The sequence below is a fragment of the Colletotrichum destructivum genome, chromosome 2, assembly GCF_034447905.1.
Source record: "Colletotrichum destructivum chromosome 2, complete sequence".
Classification (NCBI taxonomy): domain Eukaryota; kingdom Fungi; phylum Ascomycota; class Sordariomycetes; order Glomerellales; family Glomerellaceae; genus Colletotrichum; species Colletotrichum destructivum.
The window spans coordinates 5,644,496-5,670,380 of NC_085897.1; the positions used below are offsets into that span (position 1 = coordinate 5,644,496).

General features: G+C 52.0%; 9 protein-coding genes across 9 annotated transcripts; 4 read left to right on the forward strand and 5 right to left on the reverse strand.

Moving 5' to 3' along the window:
• Positions 1-914: 914 nt before the first annotated feature.
• On the reverse strand, positions 915-1,723 carry CDEST_03926 (Putative short-chain dehydrogenase/reductase SDR, NAD(P)-binding domain superfamily; the record flags this gene model as incomplete). The annotated part of the gene is made up of 1 exon (XM_062920085.1): positions 915-1,723. The coding sequence occupies exon 1, from the start codon at positions 1,671-1,673 to the stop codon at positions 915-917; it is 759 nt and encodes a 252-aa protein (XP_062776136.1). The 5' UTR covers positions 1,674-1,723.
• Positions 1,724-5,266: 3,543 nt separating this feature from the next.
• Positions 5,267-5,543, forward strand: CDEST_03927 (Putative carbohydrate-binding module family 19; the record flags this gene model as incomplete). Its single annotated transcript, XM_062920086.1, has 2 exons — positions 5,267-5,355; positions 5,429-5,543. The coding sequence occupies 2 exons, from the start codon at positions 5,267-5,269 to the stop codon at positions 5,541-5,543; spliced, it is 204 nt and encodes a 67-aa protein (XP_062776137.1).
• Positions 5,544-9,138: 3,595 nt separating this feature from the next.
• On the forward strand, positions 9,139-10,586 carry CDEST_03928 (Putative intradiol ring-cleavage dioxygenase). Its single transcript, XM_062920087.1, has 2 exons — positions 9,139-9,646; positions 9,736-10,586. The coding sequence occupies exons 1-2, from the start codon at positions 9,277-9,279 to the stop codon at positions 10,533-10,535; spliced, it is 1,170 nt and encodes a 389-aa protein (XP_062776138.1). The 5' UTR covers positions 9,139-9,276; the 3' UTR covers positions 10,536-10,586.
• A 118-nt stretch (positions 10,587-10,704) lies between these two features.
• CDEST_03929 (Putative choice-of-anchor B domain, WD40-repeat-containing domain superfamily) lies at positions 10,705-13,132 on the reverse strand. The gene is made up of 9 exons (XM_062920088.1): positions 12,923-13,132; positions 12,819-12,868; positions 12,629-12,763; positions 12,446-12,566; positions 12,316-12,388; positions 12,126-12,246; positions 11,812-12,066; positions 11,552-11,741; positions 10,705-11,502 (listed from the first exon to the last, which is right to left on the reverse strand). Exons 1-9 carry the CDS (start codon positions 13,011-13,013, stop codon positions 10,853-10,855), a joined length of 1,686 nt encoding a protein of 561 aa, XP_062776139.1. The 5' UTR covers positions 13,014-13,132; the 3' UTR covers positions 10,705-10,852.
• Positions 13,133-13,999: 867 nt separating this feature from the next.
• Positions 14,000-15,264, reverse strand: CDEST_03930 (Putative NAD-dependent epimerase/dehydratase, NAD(P)-binding domain superfamily; the record flags this gene model as incomplete). The annotated part of the gene is given in 4 exon segments (XM_062920089.1): positions 14,000-14,322; positions 14,378-14,516; positions 14,536-14,933; positions 14,997-15,264. 4 exon segments carry the CDS (start codon positions 15,262-15,264, stop codon positions 14,000-14,002), a joined length of 1,128 nt encoding a protein of 375 aa, XP_062776140.1.
• Positions 15,265-16,587: 1,323 nt separating this feature from the next.
• Positions 16,588-18,228, forward strand: CDEST_03931 (uncharacterized protein; the record flags this gene model as incomplete). Its single annotated transcript, XM_062920090.1, has 5 exons — positions 16,588-16,639; positions 16,699-16,997; positions 17,051-17,476; positions 17,546-17,787; positions 17,859-18,228. The coding sequence occupies 5 exons, from the start codon at positions 16,588-16,590 to the stop codon at positions 18,226-18,228; spliced, it is 1,389 nt and encodes a 462-aa protein (XP_062776141.1).
• Positions 18,229-19,037: 809 nt separating this feature from the next.
• CDEST_03932 (Putative NmrA-like domain, NAD(P)-binding domain superfamily) lies at positions 19,038-20,178 on the forward strand (the record flags this gene model as incomplete). The annotated part of the gene is made up of 4 exons (XM_062920091.1): positions 19,038-19,139; positions 19,198-19,430; positions 19,513-19,859; positions 19,925-20,178. The coding sequence occupies 4 exons, from the start codon at positions 19,038-19,040 to the stop codon at positions 20,176-20,178; spliced, it is 936 nt and encodes a 311-aa protein (XP_062776142.1).
• A 372-nt stretch (positions 20,179-20,550) lies between these two features.
• On the reverse strand, positions 20,551-23,297 carry CDEST_03933 (Putative major facilitator superfamily, MFS transporter superfamily). Its single transcript, XM_062920092.1, has 3 exons — positions 21,908-23,297; positions 21,276-21,850; positions 20,551-21,201 (listed from the first exon to the last, which is right to left on the reverse strand). The coding sequence occupies exons 1-3, from the start codon at positions 22,451-22,453 to the stop codon at positions 20,772-20,774; spliced, it is 1,551 nt and encodes a 516-aa protein (XP_062776143.1). The 5' UTR covers positions 22,454-23,297; the 3' UTR covers positions 20,551-20,771.
• An 818-nt stretch (positions 23,298-24,115) lies between these two features.
• Positions 24,116-25,673, reverse strand: CDEST_03934 (Putative mitochondrial biogenesis protein AIM24). Its single transcript, XM_062920093.1, has 3 exons — positions 25,432-25,673; positions 25,235-25,353; positions 24,116-25,179 (listed from the first exon to the last, which is right to left on the reverse strand). Exons 1-3 carry the CDS (start codon positions 25,613-25,615, stop codon positions 24,331-24,333), a joined length of 1,152 nt encoding a protein of 383 aa, XP_062776144.1. The 5' UTR covers positions 25,616-25,673; the 3' UTR covers positions 24,116-24,330.
• Positions 25,674-25,885: the final 212 nt, after the last annotated feature.

The following is a 25,885-nucleotide window of genomic DNA, read 5'->3' on the forward strand; positions in this document are numbered from 1 at the left end:
TATACTTGGGTAGTTCTCGTTGCTAAACCCGCGTGTCTTATCTCGCGGGACATGAAATCTACAAATCCCGGCTTGAAGTTGAACAAAACTGAAACAACAAGACGCTGTGTGCTTAGAATTACGACTGTTGGTAAGCAATGAGTATCAATGCCAACTCCGTGTCCGACGAGACTGCCCGTCGGCCGCTACTCTGTCCGGGTTCACACGATTATATTACAAGCTTCGTAACCACTGGCAAGTCACTCCGCGTCCGAAAGAACGGTCGTATTCGGTTTCTGCGGCCGGGAACTTTAAAACGCTCGGTCTATAGCTCAGGAAGTGATTGGCTCTAAGCTAGCTTTGGACGATCAGCGCCGCAGTAATTGCTCCGATGACTGATGTGCTTGGCCGCCTCATTAAAGTCTATTTTCCCAAAAATGACTCCATCTTATTCATCCTTTTCCTTGCATTGTGCCGAACTTTGTCCGAATACACGGGGGTCAAATTTGGAAACATATTCGAGGCGCATTCTACACCATGGTTGTCCTTTTTAAGAGAGGTCAGTGATTCCGATAACGGTGGCAATGTTTCGTAAATGCCTGATATTCTTGTTGTATAAACACATGTAGCCCACGGTCTGAGCTGCTGTGTAGGTAGGCATTGATATCGTTGCGATTTTGGGCCGCTTCATCTTTTCAAGGACTAAGGAAAGCTACAATCGTTGTGGAAGAAGATCGCCCAGGGCTGTACGTATGTCGGAGGGGATTACCGGCACAAGCTTGCGATTGGTCACCCATACTTTTTCCAAATGAGCCTCGCCTTTTAGACGTGAATCTTATCTAAACTTCAGTTCGGAAATCTTATAGTCATTGCGTGTCTAAGTCCTGTTGCAAAATGTCTCGCTGCACTTTGCAAAGCCTAACCAAAACTGTGCTCTACCAGGGAATGATGGTGCCATCATGGTTGCGAAAGGTTCCACTAAGGTCCTTGGGATCGATGCTCCAAGTAGTCTTCACCATGTCCGCCACGCTAGTCTCTACAGAGATGGCACCCAATGCCTTCAGGTCCACACCACCGCCCGAGCTGAGGTCTGTCTCCACAACGCCAGGGTGGAAGACCCAACTGGTCAACCAGGGCTCCTCGAAGGACAGAAGACGGATGAACCAGTTCAGTGCCGCCTTAGAGGCCCCGTAAGGACTCGACGTCTCTGGAAAGTTGGACAAAATCTCCTGCGAGCCGATGGAGCCAACAATTGTCGAGATGGCGACGAACTTGGGGCTGCCAGTCTTGCTGGCCTTGAGAAGATCGGCCGTGGCTTGGAAAAGAGCCAAAGGACCAATTGCGTTGACGTTGAAATGTTTCTGCGCGTTGGCGATTGAGGTGTTGCGCACGCTTGTACCGCCCTGGGCGATGCCCGCGTTGGCAATTACAAGATCCAAAGAGTCGATGCCCTGCTCGCGAAGCTGAGCTACGGCATCAGTAGCGTCCGTCTCCACGGTGGAGTCCAGCTTGACGATGATGAGCTTGGTGTCAGGACCCTTGGGCAGATCGGCGAGAGCCTTGGAGGTTGGGTGTGAAGGGTCGCGAACGGCAGCGATGACAGTGGTTGAGGGCTTCTGGAGGATACGCTGGACGAAGCCGCGGCCGATGCCACGGTTCGCACCAGTGATAAGATAGGTTGAAGGGGAGCTCATTTTTGATGCAGTTGTTTTCCGTTTGTAGTATTATGTTGACTAGCCTTAGGAGTTAGGGTTCGAGTGTGATATTTCCTCAGTCAGGACTTCCTTTTGATTTCTGGATCTTATATACCAATCATTTTCGTGAAGAGAAGCTTAACGAAGCTTAGATTCATCTGTAATCACTGTTGATTGGAAATCAAACATTTCTCTATATGGCGCATTTCTACCCTCAATGTGACATCCCAGACTCGATACATTCGCGGACTTCTCTCCTGCCAACTGTCTGAACAGCTGATTCACTGACTGATACGGCCAGACTCGGGCAACGTGATGCCGCAACCCTCTATGATGGTTAGTAATCTTGCAACCTCGGGACACTCGGCACGTTCCACAATTTCTTGGCTGCTCGGGGCCTTGCCAAGTTGCCATGAGGCAATGACAGATCTCTCAGCTGGAAATTTTGGACAGTTTCACCGAATCCGACGGCTGACAATTGCCATTTTTAGGCCCTAGCAGGCAGTAAAGCGAATACAGCAGGTAAGATTAGTCGTCGCTTAGATCTGAGTTCCTACATTTTCTGATTACTCTTCATCGCCACAGCCAGCTTCGTTCCCAGACAGTTTTACAACAAAGCGAGTAGAATTTGGGGAAGGCGTCGCAGAGTATCTGTGACGAGTTTGTTCTCAATCTCAACGCAAAGTCAGAAGCATTCTCTAATTCCAAAAAGACCACACACTACTGGGTATGAACATAGAGGCATGGCTTGCTCTTGGGGCACAATTGCTGTACGAATGAAGTACGTGCAAATTAAACTGTCAGTAGCAACTAGGGAAACTCCGTAATAGAGAACGAAATTTTGACAAACCCCTGAGTTTCATACATACAAAATCCGGCTTCTAAAACAAAGCAGAGCCAAGACAGCAGACAGTCAGCCCATCGTCACAGGAAATACGGATTACCAGGGCGGTGGGTGGGCGCTGACGAAAAGAATACGTGGTTTGCATTACCTTGTGCCACAAAACATACACGCCGCAGCAGGAGGCAGCAATCCGTCCAAGAGAAGGCCTCTGGGATGACGGAAAGAATAATCCGTTTCTACAAAATCTGGCGATATTCTTCGGCAAATGACATACCATAGAGTGGCGGACAAATTTCTCATCCTTCACCTCCCCGGGTCAGTCTTGGGTCGAGGCCGAAAGTAGGGCCGGTACGGTGTCCACCTCCGGCAAACCAACAACGCGAAACTTCTACCTGCGTCACCGCACTAACCCTTAGCAAACCACATTTTTCAAATTGGTTCTCGTTCCTTTGAGATTTTCCGTTGCAAGGAAGTAGTGGAGAGTCTTTCCTGTCATCTCATATGCCTTCCACAAAGCCGCCAGATAATAGTAAACAGTGTCTCAAAGTAAGGCAATTAAAGCTCATCACCCTTTTTTTTTCACATCAAGTTCTCACTAGTAACAAGAGGACTAAATGTAGAATATTGAGGACAGAACAGCGGTCACAAAGTGTGCAAACTGCCCCAAAACATGGTAGAGGTAGAGAAAAGACTCGAAACCTAAGGGCACCAATCATCATAAACCAAAGCAAGCTTCAGGCGTAGTCACTATAGTGTTTGAAACCTCCGGTCCTACGCTGTTAAACCATGCGTTTCTCTATCCGCTATTCAGATAATTAAGCCAATCTTCGCCGAGTGAAAGAGGATCAACATTAGGCTTCTATTGTGCTGGAACAGTTTAATCAATTTCCGTGTTTAATTTCAAGCTATTCAAGTAAAGGCACTTTAGTTCAATCGTCGTCATGTATGGCAGTATTTTAGTCTTTATTTGAATACAGGCTGATTATAAGAGTGTCTCATTCTACTATACTAATGGTACTGATAGCTCGTTTGTCTCAGTCGATGACCACCGATTGCCCTAGGTTCCTCCACGCATGCTCGCAGAGTTCGCTAGAAGTTCTCGTTGAATCTGTACGAGGAGCAGGTTGATAATAGCACCTAGTGTGTTACTAGCCATTTCTCTGTTTCCGAACGAGAAGAACCTGCTAACCGGTGCTTTGGTGTTTATCAGGAGGAAGCGTGGCCCGCATCGATACATTCGGTGCAAAAGCAGCTCCTGTTGGTAGTAAGGGTCAGGCAATTGTGTTCAGGACATTTGCATCTCTCTGCAGGCGTTGCCCGGTTGTTTGTCGGGGATTCCATGGTCGTATTCGTAATTGACATTGTGAGAGATTGATTCGAAATAGCAGAATTCAGAATAGTGGGATTTTGATGGAAATGTAGCGTTACCGGATCCAGATGCTATGTACTTCGGTGTAGACGTTGTAACGAATCTGCAGAAAGCTTTCTCCAGAGTTAATTTATGTATTTCGCAACGTCAAGCACTTGCCTATTCACTTTATAGTCCTCGGTATCGATCCGATCTCGTGAGACGTCACCTTCACAACAAGTCATAGTTTCTTCCCAGTCAAATCCCAATAGTTGTAGAAATATGTGCCTCATCAAAGCCTGATGCACTCTTTCCGTCAGTGATTCATACAGCTTAAGCAAGCTACTATCCCATCACCGTCCTACTCTAACCGAGGGATGGACCGACTCCTGCTGACGCCTGGTCAGCCTCGCGCTCTCAGACCTGCAGCCAGCCCCCCGAGGTTGTTTCCTCGTGCCGACATGAACAGGTCGACAAGATTATGTAGGGCGTGTATTCCACCGGCTACGGTAGGGGCAACAAGCTTGAGTGTGTTGAGCACCAATTGAAGAAAGATTCAATGCGGCATAATTATCAATCTCGGCTGTGGGAACTTAAAGGACCTTGCAGGCGATGTTGCAATACGGCATAAAAGGCTGAATCCTAAAGGATTCGCGAAACTAACGTAAGCTACATTCGTCCAACGAAATCTTGGCAATCCTACTTCGACTGATAGCTCCTCTGCGACATCCAATTGCTGCAAATGCACGTTGGCTTCCAGCCTAGCTACATTGCATGACCACCTAAAAGGTGCATGTTGACTTTGCCTCCAAGGATTGGCCACTTCGTTCGTTACACCAAACTGACATTCCTACCAAGGCCAAGTGAGTTACCAAGAGTCCAAGACTTGTGGACTTTTAGCCGAAAGCACGCTGGGCCACACGGCATCCATCTCATACCAATGAGGCAGGTGTCGTGGAGTCGGGAACCTCGTCAAATCACCATCCTCAAGATCTTGTCGAAAGAAATGGTAACCCTGATCCGAAGACCCCGAAATGAGGCAGCTATGCAGTCGCAGTAAGCAGACTACACCCGAGATTGGTTGTATCATAATCATTGAGCTTCTCTGGCAAATCATGACGACGACAAGGATGTCAACGGCTGCTGTAGGAGCAGGGACATCGTGATGAAGCCCTGTTCAATTCCATCTCGTCAGCTTCACGGGTCAGGTGCATGTTTCCATTCCCATTACAATGGCTCAAGTATAAAAGCTCGGTGCTTTTCCTGTTAGACTTTTTTTTGGCTTTCAATTCCTCACTGCAAAACGCAAACCCTCGACTCGTTCACCAAAGCAACAACAGGTATGCCTTTTTGAAAACTTCAGGGCTCTTTTGGCTGATCCTGACTGTTGTTCTAGTGAAAATGCGTTTCTCTGCCGTTGCCCTCGTCTTTCTCCTCTCGGCCTTCGCCGAGGCTCAGCAGTGCAGCACGCCTGGTCGATACCAGTGCAGGTAAGTGCGCCATGTGGATGGACAAAGCTCTGGAACAAACTCCGGAATGAGAGTTTTCTGACCGAAGTTCCAGAGCCAATGTTTTTCCTGCCGTATGCGACGGCTCTGGCAACTGGGTCATCCTGCAGAGATGTCCCAACAACTGGCGCTGCATTGAAAACAACGGCAGTGTCTACTGCTCTCCTTGAGAAGATCGCAAATCCTTTAAAGCTTTCCGACAACAAGTAGTGAAGGAAGAGGTTTGCTTGACTCTTGGGTCCTAATGGTGAGCCAAGAACAGCTCGGAAGGCCACGAGAGGACATTACCAATGTAGACTCAGATCTGGTGTCTTTTTGAACCAAGCCAAGCCACATTAACTGAGTAATAGCTATCAACATGTAAGGTCTAGATTTTTATACCGAACGATTGAGCTTGAAAAAAGGTTGAGCTATGAAATGTTCCATTAATCCAAGTCGATTCCTCATTCTGACGGCTGATGTCTTAGAAATGCAGACGTCTTTGTATCTTTTTTTCCTTCTTATTCGAATCTGCTGAACAGCGATACGTGTGATGACTCAGTGCTCCTGCAGCAAAAGCTTATTCATCAAGTGATATGTTTTCGAAGGTTACCTCATGGTTTCGGCAGACGCGACAGCTTGTAAAAACTGCAGGCGGGAACTCTACATCTGATTATGATCACAACTATATCATCTGCCTTGTTGCAGGGGTAGCGCGTTTGGCCTTACGCACGTAGATCAAAGTAGTAACCACCGGCAGAGTAGGCATTCAAGTTCTTGCCCGTCGATTTCCTGTCGATCTTTTCACACTGGAAATGGAGTTTCATGCTCATGAACATGTATAATTATTCTAAGCAGGCATGCCACTATTTTGGCGGGTGGTTCAGAATCATATTCTCCCACAAACTTTCTTGTTTCTCGAGGTACACACTCGACATCACAATGATGAGGTTACCGCCTTTTTTAATTACCTTCCCAGTCTTCTCAATTGTCCACGGATCCTCTACGTGACCGCTTAGGGTAAGTAAGCAAGGTATTCAAATCCCCCTTGCCTATGAGAGTCGTGATGTCGCCAGAACGAGAGTTTTTGGAAGCGAAATCCGAAATATCAGCATTCCATTTGCGGTTTCAATCAGAACATAAAAGCAAACTCTGCTTTTCGACGAACTCGAGTGATTTTAGTATCGGCGTGAAAACTTGGTACACCACCACCAGCACACGATCCTGTACGCGTGACAGGCATGTTGATAGCATGGACTCCTCGGTTTTCGTCGCCCTATTGTACAAATTCTCGTCAGCCTGGCATGGCGGTTGCTGGAAGAACAGGAAAGCAGTCTTTGGTAGGGTGACGCGTCAACGATTGTGTAGAGTTGATTGGAATCGACACTGCCCACCCATGGCCCACGGCGATGTGGCTCAGGACTTGGGACGTGCTCATCCCACATTCCGGATTTCCGTCGGCCGCGGTGGCTTTGCATCCCTGTATTTACCACTTTTAAATCCCGAAAGTGCTAGGTCGGGGGTGCACGACCGGTGAGAGGCAAATCTTCTGGGGCTGTGCAACTAACAAATGTTGAGAAGTTCCTTTAGGGGTGGGCGAGTTCCTGTATCCTATCGGCTGTTTCCCGATTCTAAAGCAAGATCTTGGCTGGATCATACCTTGCGGCATTGGTGAAGATGAAGTCATCGGCAATTACCAAAGTACTAGGCTCAGGAGCCGCACACAATGCACGACTTGTACCTAGCCGGAATAGAATAGAATACCCCGTAATGGTTCTCTGAGCGAAATCTTTGCGACGTGGATCTGTCATGGAGCGAGAGCCAGCGGTCGACAGATAGAGCTGTTATCTGTAACACACTCGGGGAATTAGGGATCGCAATTGCGCGTCACAAGCTTGGGGATGGGAATCAGCTATGGAAGAGAGCGTGAAGGGGTCCATCCGTAATCTTTCCGTCTCCGCCTTGCATTCGAGAATGCTTGCTACTTTGGTTGTGAGCAGCCAATCGGCAGCTGTTGAATTGCGTGTGAGACTGACGAATATGGTCCATCTCACTTGCTGTCGACACAAGGCAGGACTTCGAATGTAACGATAGAATGCAAGATCACGCACAGGGGAAGGAGTTTGTCTCAGACTTCGTAAATCAGATGGAGTGCACTTCGAATGAACCAGAAACAGTTAGCTGACATCAGCAGCAAGGACACTGGATGTCCTAGCCAGCCCTCGTTTAGGATGCCGCTATAAGGTCTGTAGCCAGGCAGACAGGTAGCAGTCTATTCGCGGACCTCTTCCGTCCTCGTCTCAAGTGTGTGCACCCGAGTGAAAACCCTTACTCGACCAGGTATCATGTTTTTGAAAAATAACAAGCTTGATTTCCAGAGACATTGGACGAAACGGACAGCCATTATCTTGGTTACCGGTCGTTTGGCTCGTCCCATGTCCATAAAGAAAGAAAAAAAAGTCTGGTCTGGCGGGTAGACACATACAACGCCGGCAACAGTCACAGCAATAAAGACATACACTGTGCCGCAATTTTCTCATCCTCAATCAGATGAGCCAAGACGCAAGAACCTAGCAGCACGGAATGGTTGAGTGGGATCAAGAGTCAGTCAGTTACTTTAGATTGCTGGCTTGCCCAGACCTTTGACCCGTCGTACCCCCCCGCAACCCGGACTGAGCCACTTGGGGTTCATCGCGAATCTGAGCGTCGTCAACGATGAAAGGGAACCTCGGCCCGATGGCAAACCACGTCGATTGACGCGCGTAGTTGCTCCAAAGAAACCTCTAAAGGCTGAGTATTGCATTTGCAACAGTATTGATTGGTCAACCATGGTTCTAACCCCACGAGCTAGCTGGTGAGCTGATGGTGTAGGGAAACCTAGGCTACGGGAGGGAGAGGCCTAGCCGGCAAGCCCCTTTTGAAGTCTATTTTTACAGCACCAGCTAAACAACGTTTCGAACATGGTTGGTCCCCCGGGACTAGGACTTGGGAACGCGCCTTGATGGCAGGCTGATGTAAAGGGGAGAAATGTTACGGAATGTGGGAGAGCCTCCCGAAGAAAAAGGAGGCTTAAACGGCGGCGCCGGTCCCACATTTCGGGGGGAAGAGCTTGCGCGTAGGGCCACGTCCGGCCGGAATGCTTAGTTGGACCCACGGCGGCGCAATTGGCTTGTCGAGGTGAAGTTCCGGGATAGGGGGGGCAGAAAAAAACATTAGAGTATGTGGAGTCTGCGTCCGGGGCTGATTTGATATGCTCGAGCCGTCAATGGCCACACACGAGGAACATGGCATCCCTTGCCTACCCAGGTCAGGTCCCGGATCTAGTCGTTTTGACGATGGGATGGCCTTTACGCCAAAGAGAGTAAGGGGCTAGATACTCAGGGGGCGAGGATGTCGTAGTCCCCATCCCCTCCCACCTACCGGTGGTGGCACCGCAGCTCCAGTTTCCCCACCAAAGAAGATGTTGGCATTGATTATCTCCGGAGTAAGGATGACTGCTCTACGCTTAATCTGTTTCCGCAGCCCACGTAACCGAAAGCCTCCCGGAGCCACCGTCCACGTCTCCCGAGTCAACAAACGGGGCGTGTGATGATGACGATGACGGATTCGTCTGTACAGTTCAACTCATGCGGCGAACCATTCCCCTCTCTCCATGACGCTGGCACGGGTCGTGGGGGATGTCTGTCTCCGTAAAGAGAAGTCAAAAGTATTTCCATCGAGTATAATAACTCAGGGTTGAAACCACCAAAGACCGAAAAAAGAAGCTCTTCACCAGCCTCACATTCACTCTACAACTAACACACCTCTCTTACTTTCGCTTCCACAACACCCCCTTTGGTGCCCATCAAACAGATCGCCCAAGCAAGCTTTTCTCTCCTACCAACTTTCTTTCCTTCACCACACTTAGCAACTACAACCGCCGATATGCGTTTCTCCTCAGTCGCCTCCGGCTTTGCCCTCCTCTCCGCCGCCGTCGCCCACCCCGGACACGACCTCAACGAGGAGATTGCCGAGCGCCGCGCTTTCTTGAGCACCGTGAAGCGCGCCAGTCTCGGCCACTGCGCCGACAAGCTCGCGGCCCGTGGCGTCACAGCCCGGAACGTCGCCCGCCGCGCCGCCCAGGTCGAGCAGGCCCGCCAGAAGCGCAACATCAAGAAGCGCGATGCCGCCTCCGTCCTTGCCACCAGCCACAACCAGACCGATCTCGGCTACACCCTGAACACCGACGCCACTACCCTGTTCTCCGGCAACAACTCCTGCGTCTTGACTCCCGAGGTCACCCAGGGACCCTACTGTAAGTTGTTGGCGGACATCTTCAGCTGATCGCGCCATCGCACCATCGCCTGTTAACGTGATGATAACTAACACCGCTCCTTCACACAGACGTCTCTGGCGAATATGTTCGCCGCAACATCATTGAGGATCAGGAGGGTGTCGACATCGTCCTCGACTACCAGGTCATCGACGTCGAAACCTGCGAGCCCGTCCCCAACGTCTACCTCGAGATGTGGCACTGCAACTCCACCGGTGTCTACAGCGGCATTGTCGCCTCTGGCAACGGCGACTCCTCCGACGAGTCCAACATCGACAACACCTGGCTCCGCGGCATCCAGCCCACCGACGAGGACGGCGTCGCCCAGTTCGAGTCCATCTTCCCCGGTCACTACACCTCCCGCGCCACCCACATCCACTTGATGGTCCACGCCAACGCTACTCTCTACGCCAACAGCACCCTTGGCAACGTCATCTCCTCCAGCCACGTCGGCCAGACCTTCTTCGACCAGGACCTCATCTCTGCCGTCGAGGCCTTTGCCCCCTACAACACCAACACCCAGGAGCTGACCACCAACGCCGACGACGGCATCATGAGCGAGGAGACCGCCACCGATGGCGTCGACCCGGTCATGGAGTACACCCTGCTCGGCGACAGCATCACCGATGGTCTCTTCGCCTGGATGGCCTTCGGCATCAACACCACCCTGTCCAACTCGGTCACCCCCGCCGCTTTCCACTACGCCGAGGGCGGTGTTGCCAACTCCGCCTCTGGCGGTGGTGCCGGCGGTGGTGCCGGCGGCGCTCCCCCCAACGGCACTGCTCCCGGCGGCTCTCCTCCTTCCGGCGCCTCCTCTTCCAGCGCTGCCGCCTCCAGTGCCGCTTCTACCGAGGCTGCCGCTTCTTGCTAAGCGCCTCGTTCACTCAACTGTCTGTACAATTTGATCGACCAACCGACCGACACCTGAACATGCATAAGCGTTGCTCTGCATCTGTACCTTGAGGCTTTCTCTTGGCATCTCTTCGTCTCTTAGAAATAGCATGCGGAACTGGAGTTTTTATTTAGTTGCTGTATACCTCACAATTCAAACCAATACTCTTTGCTGGTAATCGGTCTCCCCGTTGATAAAGCGAAGTCTATGTACCGTTGACTTTACATGCCCTTTGTATATCGTAAAGAAAACGTGTAAGACTCCGTTAAAACGCAGATGCATCATTTGTCGCCCATCTACGCAGTGGGAGTCGGCAAGCAAGAGCAGGCCGAGCTGACCCTCGAGATAACGTTGGTCGGACACGCCTCGGCGGCATACGCGGGAACAACCGCAACATCTGCGACGAATGTCTTTGTGAACTCGCCGCAGAACTTCTGGCTCTCTTCCAGACGGCCCGGAACACTGGTTGCCCTCAGAGAACGCAGGCAGTTGTCCGCGTTGCAGCTCTTGGGCTTGCAGGTCTCTCTCTTTGTCATTTTGACGAGGTAGCCACCGCGCTCAATGGTGTTGACGAAGATGAAACCCGACTTGAAGTACGCGTACGAAGACCATGATCCAGAGAACTGGATGGCGCCACCTCCCGGAAGAGAGTCATCCTCAGGATAGATGTCAAAGTAGGCAATCTCACACACGGAGTTGCCCGTGGGGTCCTCGGGCACTGATGAGATATCCCACACACGGACGCCGGCGCCATAGTTGGACTGGAAAAGCAGGTCGCCGACGACGTATTGGTTGTGGTCGATGCCCTTGACGCTTCCCTTGAAAATTCCCGTCTGACGGGGGTTCTCCAGAGACCGGATATCCCAGATGTAAGTCACAGGGTAGCCGTCAGCCGCAGGACCGGCAAGATCATCTTCGTCGTACTCGTCATCCATGAAAAGCCATTCTGTCAAAATGTCAGTGAAGGTTCCTCGTGATGCTTTCAGCAACTTTACCTTGCCAGTTCAGGTCGTTGACCCAGCCCTGGTGAGTGAAGGTGGCACCCTCGTAACTCGTGCGGGAGATGATCTTGGAGTTCTTCTTGTCGGAAACATCGTAGATCGTCAATGTATCTTCGTTGTAACCGTAGCAAATGTCGCGACCGTTATACTTGGCATCGGGGCCTCTGTAGATGAGGCATTGGGCCTGAAGCAGCATGGTCAACACGCATATTTCAAGGAGATAGAGGGGCTATCATTTAGATATGATGACTCACATCGTGGACGTAACCATCCTGCCCATCGCAGCCCAAGAACACAGGGTTGCTGGGATCCTCGAGACTGAAGAAGTGCAGACCGCCCATGCAGCCCTGGTTGCGGGGCTGGACGCCAACGGCCACGGCGTACTTGGCCTCCTCATTGACGACAACGTTGTGGCTGCGGCCCAGCGGAAGAGACTCGCTGAAGTGACCAGTGAGGTCGTTCTCGTTTGTGAAAAGGATCGGCGCCTCTGTCGGGTCGATATCCAGAAGCTGGTGAAGTAGTTAGAAGACGTTGATATTGACAACACGGAGAACGAATCCAGACTCACTTTCTTCATGTCAAAGATCTGGATGCCGTGGCCCTCGAGTTCGGATCCAATCAACATGTAATGGTGATACGCCCGAATCTCGTGCCAGTAGGCTCTGTCGCCAACGGGGGAGTAGGTAGGCCTGATGAATATTAGCTGCGAACCAAAGCAGCATCATCGATGATAATCTGGAACATGCGATTGGCCTTACAAGAACCCAAGGTTGAACATCTTGCCCTCTGGAAGAATCTCGATGAAAGCACACCCATCAAACATGCCGCTGACTGTTGATCCGAGTTAGATACGGTGAATTGGCATAACCAGGTACGCAGTCGACCTACCTATGAACTCTCGCCCAGAATCAGGGTCAGTCCAACCCCAAGACGAGCTTCCGCTTTTTCCACGGTAGTCAGTGTTCGGAGAACCCAGGGTTGCATGGTTGATGAAGTCATAGAGATCCATCTGTCACCCCGTTTCATGTTAGAAATGCAGAAGAGAGGCTATAAAGTACCAGAGAAACGTACGTTCTTGCATCTGAACTTGTGCAGAGGACTGTCTGGGATCGCCTCGGCGTATCCGTCGACGCACTTGGTGTAACCAAGTCTGGGCCATTGGGACGAGTTCATGAGGCCAACAGCTTCTTCGGCTTCCCAGTGTGCCTTTATAAAATGTTAGCTTAACGAACGATCTAGAGGCACTCAAATGGCCGCTCACAATCTTCATGGACATGAGCCTATCGTGAATCACGCCAGAGTCATAGAGCTCTATTGTGCATTAGCAAGTCGCCTGACCTCATTAGATGACCTCAGTTTCCCTACCTGCGGCACGAGCCTCATCCTTCGGAAGCTCCCGGGCATGAGCAGCAGCAGCAGCCAAAGCCACGACGCCAGTTACCGAGTTGAAGCGCATATTGGGCAGATCAGAGACAAGGATGCCTGAGGTCAATCTTCGTGAGAACAATTGAGACTCTTTGTTTCTTTGGCTCAAACCTCTAGAAAACGTGGCAGTCGCTATGGCTCGAGTCTAGATCATCCGGCGGGCCCAAGTTGAAGAGGACATAACCAACGTCTTTTAATACTCTCATTCCTTCTTTGCGTGACATCATGCAATGGCACCTGTCCCAGAAAGGCAGGAAACGAGACTCTTGGCAGACAACGGGGTCAATCAAATGTCGGATCCAGAGCCGCTGATGCCCCTTGATAGCCCCGTTTTCCAATTTGCTGACTTGTGCAGGAATCAATCACGACTCTGTCAGCGTTACTACCCCGCGCTCGGATGAGTCTAGAGGCTCGGGTCCAGTATGGATCTGGAAGGAGGTAAGAAACTCGGCTAGGCGAGCCAAGACAGCCAAGCTTTGTCGAGATAAGTCTCAACTCCGTCCGTTGGAAACCGAATGCTACCCTGCCGGTTGGTTGAGCGGCGAACCATGCCATTCCCAGGCCAATACCAAGACAACCCGCAGACGGCCGGCTCTTTTGCGGCTCGGCATCGCGCTAGCAAAGACTTTGCGCCGCGTTGATAGGTGCTGGGGCTGCTGAAGGCCTCGTGTTCCGCCAAGGATACGGAATCCACAAGTTGTCCATGGCCGGAAATTCGCTATCAGTCACAAATGAAATACGTAAGACTGTTGCTCAGTGTTAACCAAGTATACGGAACAATTGACTGTACTACCAAAACCTTTCTCTTCAACTCTATTGATGACGGAAGTACACACTACGTTCAGGTCGACGAAAGAAGGTGGCGACTAGAATTGTTCATTGCCGGCTGAGTGTTGTACATTGCGCTTGGCGAACCTTCGCAGTTGTGCCGACTAGCGACATACGCTTGCATCGAACGCATCAAGCAACTAATGGACCCCCCCAGTCGAAGACAAAAGGTCCGGAATGCGCCAAGCCTCAACAGGGTGTCTGGCGTTTAGTCGCTTCAGCAAACTGTGACACCAACGGACGGAGGCAGTCTTCCAAGCTTTTCCAGCCCGGCAAGCCCAACGACTTAGGGACGTCTGTTGATCTTCCATTCGGAACCGTGCTCAGATCCGGCTGGATATCCTTAACAAGGTTGGGAAACTTCCGGTCAGGCTGCAATGCCTTGAACGCGGCCAGGAGATCGTTCACCGTGTATTTCCCACCATAAGCAAAGAGTCTCTCAGATGCAATGTCTGGTAGAAGCAGGGCACCCACATGGAGTGCCGAAACATCTTGGACATCGCAGAACCACTCTGTATGCAAGTTATCATCAGGTTGCACGCCTTTTGTAGGTGCAGGCCGACTTACGCGCTTCAAACATTTTAACGATTTCCTCGCTCTCATTTCCCTCCCAAAGTGTCTTCAGCATGCCGTTTGCAGCTGAGAACTTCTGATGGTTGGGATCCAAGATGCCGCCATAGCAAGGACTTGGGATGACTGAGACCACCTGGTCAGGCATTATGGACGGGCGTACGGGCGGGAGCACTGGTGGCTGTCCACTGATCTGTGTTCATAACGAGCCTAGGAGTTTCGCCACGGTACCAATCCCATAGAGCTTGCTCCGTCTTGACCTTGCCTGCTGCATATACCGTGTGCCCTCCGACTAGATCGTGCCGAAGGTCGGACGAATAGGCTGCCCTCACTGTTTCTTCGTTGTAAGAATCCATCGTGAGCTCTCGTATCACACCAGGTGCCGGCTCAGCTACGGCGCTGGATGACGATGTGTAGACCAACCGCCTGCAAGTTGGTGTTTTGGCAGCGGCTGTGGCTATTCCAAGCGTAGCTGCTTGCATTTTTGGGATAATGTTGTCCGGGTTCAGATCGAGACTATTGTCAACAGCGGTATGAACCACACCATGGGCACCTGGACGGAAATGGTGTCAGTCGAACTTCGAAACCTTGAAAGATTGACAGCAACATAGGATACCCTCAAGAACCTTGTCGAACGCCCCTTCAGCGGTGAAATCTGGGACTTCAGCGAGTTCGAACTTTCCTGCTCCATGTCTCTCAAAGAGCAGTTCTCCAAGCCAAGCTGTACGCTTCGCATCGCGAGAAATGCCACGCACTCGATAGTTCAGTTGAAGAAGCTGGTCGCAGATGTACACTCCCATTGAACCACTGGCGCCCGTGACTACTATCAGACTTCCGGCCGGCAGTGCTGCCGTTGACAGGCGGATCTTGGCGGTGGATGACATCGCGGAAAAGGAGTTGAGACGAAACCGCTATAGTCTCTCGTCAACACTGGATCACAGGTTCAAATGCTGCACTTTTGATTTAAACAAGCGGGATCTTGGCTTGGCCCGTGGGCGGCCTTGTGGCTTCATTATGTTGCTCTCTATGTCGGAGACGGACATCGGAAAAAACTAGATCTCTCTGCGTTACGAACACAATGCACTATGAACACGGAACTCTTGGCCGATGTGACTGTGAGTCAAATGAATAAGACTTCGAGTCCCACCCCGAATCGGTAACGCCGCAGTTGTCGCATGGATCGCTCCGCGTTGTTTCCCCGGGCGAGGAACTGCGTGTACACAGTAAGCGGAAACGGACATTTTAGCATTACATCCCTGCTCGGGCCCCTCGGAGACCGATATAAAAGCCTCGTGTTGACGCTCTCCCAGGGACTAGAGCAGCTGGCGACCGAGGAGTCCGAGATTTCTGCACCATCTTCACTTCGCGTAGACAAACCATTCACGACAAACCAAGCTACCTACGGTTGATACCATCGATGGAATCGTCAAGGGCTACGGCGGTAAGCGGATCCATGGCTAGATGCATGTATGCTGTAAGACATCTGGCTAACCACGATAAATAATACAGTGCGATTTGTGCCGACTGCGCAAGGTAGGTAAAATTGCAGAGTACCCATACCCATGGGAAAGTTCACGATACATTCGTAATCAATCCAGTGGATGTTTCTAGTTGTGATAGTTGTTGATCGATGCAAAATGATAGGTCAAATGCGACAAAAGCGTCCCTTGTTTCAACTGCCGACAAGCTGAGCAGGAATGCACCTTCACCGGAGCAGGACAGAAGCCAAAGGTTCATCGCCAGAGAGTACACGTCTCGTTGCAATAGTATGAACTAAAATGTCGAGAGCTCAATGAGATATAAGTGGTCAGACTGACAACCGCGCCAGTGAAGAGAAGATTGATCTACTTGACAGGCGCCTAGCAAATATTGAGTCACTGCTTCTCAGTCAGCAAAACCTACGGCAATGCTCTTGTTTGCAAGCCACTCCAGGGCAATCGACGACTGAAACTGTCAAGTTGCCCGAAAATGTGGCTCCAGCTGCAACAGTCTTTGAGGAGACCGACGCAGTTCCGGCAGTCGAAGGCTCCTCTTCTTTGAAGTCACAAATGGCAGCCACAAGAAGCCTTATAGAGTCTGCGGCCATTAACTTAGGAACTCCTTGCTACGCCAGCGACAGAGCTGCTTCTCTTGTAGTCGCCGGCCCCAGTCCTACAGGAGGAGAGCATGAAACGCAAGTGGCTCATACAGCTGCTACGTATCGGAGCATGCCCTTACCGCCAACGTCTGCAGTCATCAGCGTGTTGAGGCAGTTGAACGGTATCTCCTATTGAGACCCTTCATCGGGCTGTTGCATTATGTTCTGACATGATTCTCAGATAGCCCCCCCAGTAGCTTTTTCGTGCTGCGCTGCTTCCTCTCCAGTGCAGCATTCATCGATCTGTGCCGCAACGTCTACTTCTCCGTTGACGATTACTCCACCACTGATTTCATCATTGTCAACTCGGGCTTGTACTATTTATTCACAGAATACTTCTGCCCCGTCGATAATGTCCACCTTCAAAAGCAGTTTCTTTCTTGGGGCGCCCTCTGCAGAAATGCTCTCGCGGCGGCGGTCACGTCTCTTGGGGCGGGACTGTCAGCCCGAGTAGAGAATGTCCAGGCTCTGATCCTTGGGGTATGGCTGTTGCCCGATCTGATCTTTGGAGCACGAAACCTGACAAGACGAAGGCTGCACATGCCATTGAAATGGCGAAACCTTGGCTGGCTTGGAGATTGATCTGCTTCGCAGCACAACTTTGCGTTGCTGCGGGTTTTCACGATGAGAGCCTCACCATAGGCGCGGACAAAACTCGCGACACAAAAGCGCTTCTCTTCTGGCACGTTTTCGCTTTGGAGAAAACACTTGCCTTGCGCGTGGGCAGGGCTTCTCTCATCCGAGACTGCGATATTAACCTGTCCAAGGACATAGGCTCACTCTCACTGCCGCCACTATGGGACAAGATGGTTCCCTTCTGGGTAGCCAATGCCTTGATACATGGCAAGCTTTATGAACTACTATACAGTCGAGCTGCACAGTCGCTTTCTCAAGATGAGCTTGTTAGTCGCGCCGACCAGCTCCTTGTAGATTTGCAACCCATCGAGCCATTCAGTGGAGTAAGCCACCCCCTTCTTGTCTCTCGTATTCAAGTTTTCTGGCAGGCTGACATAGGTTCACAACCCTAGATTAACTCTATGAGTTCAACAACGACGCCGTTGTCTAGGCTTGAGGATGTTCTTACGGTATCGCGGAAGGTCATGTACTACACCACGGCGACATTAATCTGTAGGGCAAAGACCCTTCATGCGTCGACGCCCTCATTTTCCGCCGACTGTTTGGATAACGCACGGCGGGCTTTCGATTCTCACCATGAGTGTGTTCCCATGATTAATGACGACCGGCACATCATGAATGTCTACCTGCACTGGTACGTATTAGCCAACATCCATTACTAAGTACCCTGTTCGGTAATTGATGATATGGTATCTCAACCAACAGGAGAGTGTTGCAAACACCATTCATCCCGGTCATTGTGATCTTCTGCAACATCATTGAGACGCAAGACGAGGATGACGCACAGCGGCTCAGGAATTTTGTTTCTAGTCTCGAAAGGGGAGCTCATCTATCACCATCTGCTCGAGAATTCTACCAGATGTGCGAAGATCTGAACAGAATCGCCCAAAAGCACATGGAGACGAGGACCGCCCCGCAATGGACCCCTGCTCCCTCACTATCCATCTTTGGCCTCAACCAGTACTTTGCAGCAAACGGGCTTTCCAACGCAGAGAGCTACCGACAGATTTCTGATTTATCCAACCAAGATATTGAGATGATGCTCGGTAGTCAGGATGTCATGGGCTTCTTCTGAACCTTCACTTTCATCACCAATGTCAAAACTAGCTTAACAGGCATATCAATTGCAGCAAGGCTCCTTGTCTGTGGCCTTTAAGTTACACGTTGTGAACAATGGGCCTTTTTCAGTAATGAGTTTCTCTGAAAGGCATTTTTTTTTTGGTGTATAATGCTTGCAACTCTTCTAGACTTGCTGTTTCGCGCCGCATACGAGACAACATAACTACACGACTTACATGACGTGGGGATCTACAATTGCCGATATCCGGGAACAAGTTCAATGAGATGTACTAGTCTGAACAGCACCTCTGTTCATGAAAAAGTTTTGCGTGAGTTGTACCCCGATACACGCAAAGCCTCGGTCAATATTGGAGATATAATAGACATAGTCTCCGGAGTTAGGACCAGACTCAGACCAAGAGCCCCACCTATCTCCAGCGAAAAGATCGCAAGGATAACTTTCGGTCTCCGAGAGCCCCGAAATCTACAGGCGTTCAGAAGCGTGACTGCAATGTCGACCGTAACAGTGGACGATCGCGGTGGATCCCGCCCCGAGATTCGACTCTGGTTGTCATGATCCCGGCTCGTTCGTCCGTAAGTTCGTAGCACAGATCGCGGGACCGGAGATTTTGATTTGAGCTTAATTCCGAAGCAAAAACGAATGCGGTTTGGCGCTTGACAATTCGTTGTAGGCAGCAAAGACATCTGATGTCATGAGTCCTGGTAGATAAAGAGGACTGATGTCTTTCCTGAAGTCATGAATCTTATCGATAAATCAAAACCGCATTCCGGTATCTCGTTTTCATAACCTACAACCCACACAACATGTCTATTGCAATCGCGGGAGGCACTGGTGGTCTTGGCCGAGCGCTTGTGGAGGGCATCTTAGCCAAGGGCAAACGCAAAGTTGTGGTCCTGACGAGGAAGGTTGGGACCAAGTTTCTCCATCACTGAAAGACAATGCGAATGGCTGACGCTCTGAAAGGTCTCAGGAAGCCCAGATGCCAACTCCAACGTCCGTTTCGTGGCCGTCGACTATTCCAACGTCGATTCTCTCGTGCTCGTTCTGGAAGAGCACAATGTGGACACCGTCATCTCTACTGTAAACAACATAACAGGAGAGAACCAGTCGGAGCTCAACCTGATTGAAGCGGCCGAGAGGTCCAAGACGACCAACCGATTCGTACCAAGCTACTTCGGTATCCCGTATTTGCCAGAGTACAGTTTCTCAGTCATGCACTCTTCTCCTAGAGTTCCCGTTTCCAAAAGTTGATCCGCTCACCACTTTCCTCAAATCCAGGCAATACGAAGCCTTCCCGCCGGCGATTGCCAAGAAAACGGCCCTAGAGGCACTCAAGAAGACCTCTCTGGAGTGGACGACTGTCTACAATGGATTCTTCCTCGACTACTTTGGCACCCCGCGAGTCAAGTCCTACATGGACGACGTTGCTTTCTTCGTTGACCTGGCCAACAACGTTGCGTCAATCCCCGGGTCTGGCAATGTGCCAATTGTCTTCACCCACACTTCTGATGTTGCCCGCTTCATTGCAGAGTTTCTTGAACATCCAAACTGGCGTCCCGAAAGTTACATAATCGGTGATAGGGTAACGTTTAACGAGGTTGTCCGCATGGCCGAGGACGTCAAAGGTCAGTTTACCATGCATGAGGTGGCTTTTGGTTTCCTCACCACGGATGTGGCTAACATTACAAAGGCACCAAGTTCACCGTCTTCTACAACTCTGTCGAGAGTCTCAAGGCCAACGTGATGGTGGAACTACCAGCTCATCATGAGGTTTACAAGATGTACCCGAAGGAAATGCTGCACAGTTTTCTTGTTCCTTTTGGGCTAGAGTGCGAGCGCGGACAAGCCAATTTCAAACCGGCTCATACACTCAACGACGACTTTCCGCACATCAAACCAGTATCAGCGAGAGAGATATTGGAAAGGGGCTGGGGAAATGTGTAAGCAGAGGAGGCCGTGGATTGGGTCCCGCAAACCATGACATGCATTTAACGAATAGAGCACAGTATTCTACTCCTTATCCAGGGATTAATTGCAAAACGCCTGGCACGTGGACGTATTATTGGCATCCAATGGCAGCCCGCCGGACTGATTCAAGGTGGCGTCTTACGGAGAGTGCTGTGTGCCTTGTAATCTTGGCTTCCGGATCTCCGAAAGTGAGCAAGGGGAACTCCGGCGGCTGGAGTGCAGCTACGCGCCACAACAAAAACGGCGAGTTTCCCGCCAGCTTGCGTTGATATCTAAAAATCCAATCAAATTAACCCATGCTTTTCTTCTGCTACAACTTCACTGCGTATGCCATGGGATTGAGCTCTACAGATCAAAGTCGAGATTGCATATTCTCTATGACAGACAGCTAACCTCTAATGTGCCATCCAGTTTTTAAACCTTCTCAAGATGTGTCATCCCAGTTGTTTGGGATGCCGGCTGTCCCCGGTCTTCAGGCCGGGAGCCGCGGGTCCGCCCGTCCGGCATACCTCCGCATCCGTTTTGGTTAAAGTTTCGCTTCCAGAGCTATTCCCCCCATCTATCCCACATCATACAACCTTCTTAAGATGCAAACCAACCTGCGCTGTCCTCGCCGCAAAGAATACACCTACCGACGCAAGCATCGAGAACCCGCAGAACAGCTGCAGTCCCAGGTAGCTCCCACCCTGCGACGCGACAATGGCGCCGGCTATGGGGCTCCCGGTCAACGCGCCGAATGACTGAACGGCAAACGCGGTCCCGGTGCGGACGCCGATCTGCCTGATGTCGGAAATCTGGGCGATGCAGGCGGGCGCCAGTGAGATGAAGCCGCCAGAGGAGAAGCCGAAGATGACGAGGAAGACGATGATGGCGGCGTTGCTCTTGCCAGGGATCCACAAGCCGAGACAGAAGACGGCGCTGACGAAGGTGATGAAGATCATGACGTTGTACCGGCCAACCTTATCGGCGACGATCCCAGGAATGATACGACCGAGGATACTGCGATCCGTTAGCAATGATTGTTGATGGCATGGGTTTGGTTGTTCCGGGACCGGAAGATTGAATGCACTCACCTGACCGCGTTCATGATGGGAAGCAGGTAAATGACCAGGTTCTCATCCATGCCTTGAGCTCTCGCCTGTAAGATGATAAAGTTGAAAGGCAGAAACATGCCCCAGAAGAAGAGGAACAAGGCACACACGGTGATTATCATCGGCGGCTCTCGCAGACTGTCGACGTACTCCTTGAACACAAACGGACGGGGCCGGGGCGGCAACCGCGACTTGACCGTCAGACACGCGACGCCGAGCAGCAACAGGAACATGAAGGCGACGGCGCGGATGGCCCAAGGAAATCCGACCTGGGAAATCATCTTGCTCATCATGATGGGGAGGATGACGCCGCCGAGCGACGAGCCCGAGACCATTATACCGAAGGCCGCGGCGCGTCGCTTGAAGAACCACGAGGTTACCGCCGCCATCGAAGCGTTGAAGCAGGCGCTCGAACCGATGGACGAGACGATGCTTTGCGCCAGTATGAACTGGTAGTACTGGGTCGAGAGGCTCGTCATCATCAGGCCGAACACGTACACAACGGTGCCGCCGTAAAGGAGGTACTTGGGGCCGTAGGAGTCGTAGAACCGACCGAACTGAGCGGAACGTGTCAGCGATGGGGCGCATCTGTATCGGGATGCACAGCAACTCACCACGACGCCCATGAAAGTCTGCGTCCACACCTGCAAACTGGTGATCCACGCGACCGTCGAGGACGGGTACTGGCTCAGGGGCCCCTGGACGTAGTACGCCTGGAACACGCCGACGCAGTTGATCAGGCCGAACGTGCAGAACAAGGCGCACCAACCCCCAAATACGACAGTCCAGGCCTGAATGCCGCCGTCGGGGAAGTCGGCCGGGTTCATACCTGGCGGGGCGGCGGGACCGGACGGTGCTTCGTCCCCGATCGCTGCGGAGGAGGCGTCGCCGGAACCGGGGCTCTTGGCACCGGTGGGTTGAGGGACGGGCGCGAACCCGCCCTTCTCGAGATCTGCTTCGACGACGTTGGACGGGTCCGGGTACATGTTGGCGTCGGCTTCATGTTGCTGGGAGGGGATGCGGTCCAGGGACGGGCGGGCGGACGAGGAAGACTCGTAAGGTATGCGGTCCGCCTTTTCTGCCGTCGTGGCGACGAGCGACCTGTCCATGATGGTCGACGAGGCGGACGACGTTGAGAGGGCGCCTTGAGAGCGTGGCATTGCTGGCGGTGTTGGTGAGCTGTTTTCCTCAGCGTCGGTTGTTGGTCTCTTTGTCCGACTGTCTTCTCTGTCTGCCTCTCCCTGTTCACAACACCTTCGATTGGAGGCTGCCTGTGTTCTGGACGAAATCCCTTTACAGCCTCACTGCGTTGGCCGAACCTTTAAGGGCAGGAAGTTTTCTCGATGAAGGATCCCCTGGAGGGAGTGTTTGTGGGGCGAATGGTGGGGTTTTCCTTTCAGTCTTCCGGCGGTCGTTTGCTTCTGGTAAGCCTGAGCTGACGAAATTAGATTATGAAACGGCAGCTGGCCTTCTTCTTCTCCGTCGTCTTATTCTCTGAAGGCGGATATATGTAGGGAGATTGGATTGAGGAAACGAATACACGGCAACATCCATGATGCGGTTCGAAAGCAAAGCTGAATAATTCAAAGTAGCCAGCGCAGAAAGAATCCGGTCTCGCTTTGTTCTCGCTCTTGAGGAAGCAGTACAGACATGGGACAGAGGACCGGAGAAGACAAAAGGTCCAGACAACCCCCATGCTCGGGTTTAGACGGGCCAGTCCGGATCAACGCAGCTGGATCCCAAATCCTGGGGAGGAGGAGGGACCAGAGGGGAGGGTGGGGAAGAGGGATGGGTGTGAAGCGGCCCAGGAAATGAGCCAGGGCTAGCAAGTTGCAAATAGTAAGCTACTGATTCCTGATTTCCAATCATTTTTTCAACTACACAGACACTCTGGATGAGTTGGACGAGTTGGAAGAGTTGATCATCTCTTCTACAAGTGGGATCGACTAAAACATGACCAGCTTACGCGAGTGACGAATTGTCTTGCCAGCAATGCTAGGATCAAGCAGCGTCAAGCTTCCCGGTGTGCTGTCAATGTGCATTTTCCCGCGAATGGAACGGGGGACGTGCGGAAGCGGATCACGGGAGCGGATGTCGGAAGCTAGACTGACATCGGTCGCCTGTCTGTGTTTCTCTCCCTCGAACTAACTGACGCGATAGCCAGTGACTACAAGTTGTTCGGTTCATCCTGGCGCTCAACAAGTCGGCATAGAACTCGTCAGTGAGGTGGATGTGCGTTGCTGAGAGTTTCCAAAATCTCCTTTAGCGATACTGAGTCTCCGGCCGAATGACTCAACTGCTGGAAACACCGAACACACCTGGAGCAATTGTCCGAAAAGGGCTGAGGCTGCATGCTTCAGTGGGCCTCTCCCGGGGCCGTGTTCCGACGTGGAGGGGCCGGCAGGTCCTTTTGGTTCGGCTTTAAGCTCAAGCGCGAGGCCCGAAGCTCTCTCTGGAACGTGACGAGATTCGTGTGCTGGGCCAGTTTGTGCAGATCCGTGTCTCGGAAGGGTGTGCTCGGCGCTCGGATCATCGGAAATCGACTTCATGTTGGCGACGCGAGGTGGACAGAGACCTTCATAACGTCAGCACTATCAGCCAGCCCCCCCCCCCCCCCCCCCCCCCGCTTGGGACAGCACCAACCAACTCGGCTAACGTCGACGGTATCCACGTGGTCATAGAGCTTGTTTTCACGAAGCCCGGAGAGTTGAGTCCACTGCTGGGTAGCTATAACTGTCAACTGAATATTCATCCCAGCTCTTGAGTCCTGTCTCGGCTATCAGAGTGCATCCACAAACTATTTCCCAGACTGACAACGCGTGGTCGAAGGTGAGGTAATCCGGCGCCGAATCACAATGCGATTATGCTTTACCCTGCCGTATCACGGATGGCGGCGGGTTGAGGCCCGGCTTTGTTGTCTATTACACAGTAAATTTACATTTCCTAGCCTCCGCGGGGCTGTCTGGTTTGATTGAAACCATAGTCCTATCTCTTAGCGCGCATGCGCTCTTACGTGTTTCTTGTTTGGATTCCGTCTCTACCTCACAAACTCCTTGAGGTCCTTTGCATCTTCAAAGTTGACCTTTCCATCGCGCGCCACATTCGCGACGTGAATAGCCGAAGGGGGCTGCTCCGTGTACGCCGGCGTCGTCGCTTCGATCGAGGGCTTGGTGGTGAGCTCAACAGCCTCCGGGACCACCCCGGCGGGCGCGTCTGCAATCTCGTTGACCTCCCTGTCGGTGAGAGAGTCGGCGACTCTAACGCCCCTGCTGGACATGAGGAGAGTTGTCGGGCCCCGGAACTGGAGGAACAGACGATCACCCCAAATGGTGCGTCTCAGCGAGGTGCGCAGGGCAAACAGCCATCTCGAAAGATTCTTGTAGGTGCTCGTGTCGCGCATCGCCTTCATAAAATTCGTTTCGGGGAGGAGGCTGGTGATGCTCGGGATCTGGAAACGGAGAACGTTGGACTTCAGGCGCATTGGCAGAGGCGGGTTGCGCGAGACGGAGTAGGCAACCACGTGTGAAGGGTGCGCGATGAACTCCTCTCCCTCGGCGATGGTAACTTCATAGACCTGGCCCGGGGATGACAGCGCAACCAACCCACGGCCGGTGAGGTGCGTACTTCCCCAGTGGGCCAGCGAAAGGCCGCGGCTTATACGAGGGGACACGGAAAGGGTGTGGCCCGTCCATGCCAGGAGCGCATTGCGTTGCGCCACCATGTAGTCGGTTGTGCCATCGAGGTGAAGGACGGAGAACGTGGTAGTGGGCGACTTGGTCGATATCAAGGCCGTAACAGGCGTCGAAGACGAAATGCGCTGGTATAAGAAAGGAACGCCGAGGAAGGCTCGTGTGAAGGGAGAGAGGATCGAGAGTGTCGATTGGGCCTATCAGTCGTGTTAGTGCCGTGCTCGAGGATGGAGGTAGCATCCAGCATCGTACGTTTTCAGCCTTGCCTGCAACTCCAACCAAAGTCCCCCGTCTCGTGTAGAGCTGTTGCGATGGCGACAAGGTGACGGAGAGTAGCGAATAGGGAGAGCCAAGAACCTCGAACCGGGCATCTATAAGATAAGGAAGTAAGCATTGGTCAATCGATGGCAGTGGTTTGGCACCATGGGAAACACAAGAAGAGTCCATACCAGCAGCGTCCCGCGATGCTCCTCGAGCTCCAAAAATATCCCCGCCACCTCGCGGAGCTTCGGTCGTCGGCGCAGCGCTGATCTGAATGCCCCTACATTTCCGGCAGACATACGAAGGTGCTTGACCCAGTCGGACACCTCGCGTCGGCCGCAGCAAGGGCAATTGAGCGCGCATGGCGGACATTTGGGAAGCTTAGCTGATGACGTCGGTTGTTCGAATCGTGACCTCGAAGCTCCAGCAGCTCAGCTTCTCGATCAGGAATTTGGAACTGGACAGGGACGGGGACCCACTATGGGATATCTTCGGGGTTCGGCGCGGGTGAACAAAGCTCCGCCAAAGCCGTCATTACGTCCCCTATCATTAACTCTAGTCGGAACTCTGATGCTCACTGTGGTTCGGCCAGGCTTGGTCTAGTGGCTCGCTTAAAGTCGTTAGTGTCGTTGTCCCGACGAC

Coding starts and splice junctions, on each gene's coding strand:
- CDEST_03928 (XM_062920087.1), top strand. CDS start 9,277: ATGCGTTTCTCCTCAGTCGCCTCCGGCTTTGCCCTCCTCTCCGCCGCC. Junction 9,647..9,735: donor GGTCACCCAGGGACCCTACT/GTAAGTTGTTGG, acceptor TCCTTCACACAG/ACGTCTCTGGCGAATATGTT.
- CDEST_03929 (XM_062920088.1), bottom strand. CDS start 13,013: ATGCGCTTCAACTCGGTAACTGGCGTCGTGGCTTTGGCTGCTGCTGCT. Junction 12,567..12,628: donor ACAAGTTCAGATGCAAGAAC/GTACGTTTCTCT, acceptor ACGGGGTGACAG/ATGGATCTCTATGACTTCAT. Junction 12,389..12,445: donor TTCTGGGCGAGAGTTCATAG/GTAGGTCGACTG, acceptor TCGGATCAACAG/TCAGCGGCATGTTTGATGGG.
- CDEST_03933 (XM_062920092.1), bottom strand. CDS start 22,453: ATGCCACGCTCTCAAGGCGCCCTCTCAACGTCGTCCGCCTCGTCGACC. Junction 21,851..21,907: donor AGACTTTCATGGGCGTCGTG/GTGAGTTGCTGT, acceptor CGTTCCGCTCAG/TTCGGTCGGTTCTACGACTC. Junction 21,202..21,275: donor CCCATCATGAACGCGGTCAG/GTGAGTGCATTC, acceptor AACGGATCGCAG/TATCCTCGGTCGTATCATTC.
- CDEST_03934 (XM_062920093.1), bottom strand. CDS start 25,615: ATGTCCGCCATGCGCGCTCAATTGCCCTTGCTGCGGCCGACGCGAGGT. Junction 25,354..25,431: donor AGCATCGCGGGACGCTGCTG/GTATGGACTCTT, acceptor CTTATCTTATAG/ATGCCCGGTTCGAGGTTCTT. Junction 25,180..25,234: donor TTGCAGGCAAGGCTGAAAAC/GTACGATGCTGG, acceptor CACGACTGATAG/GCCCAATCGACACTCTCGAT.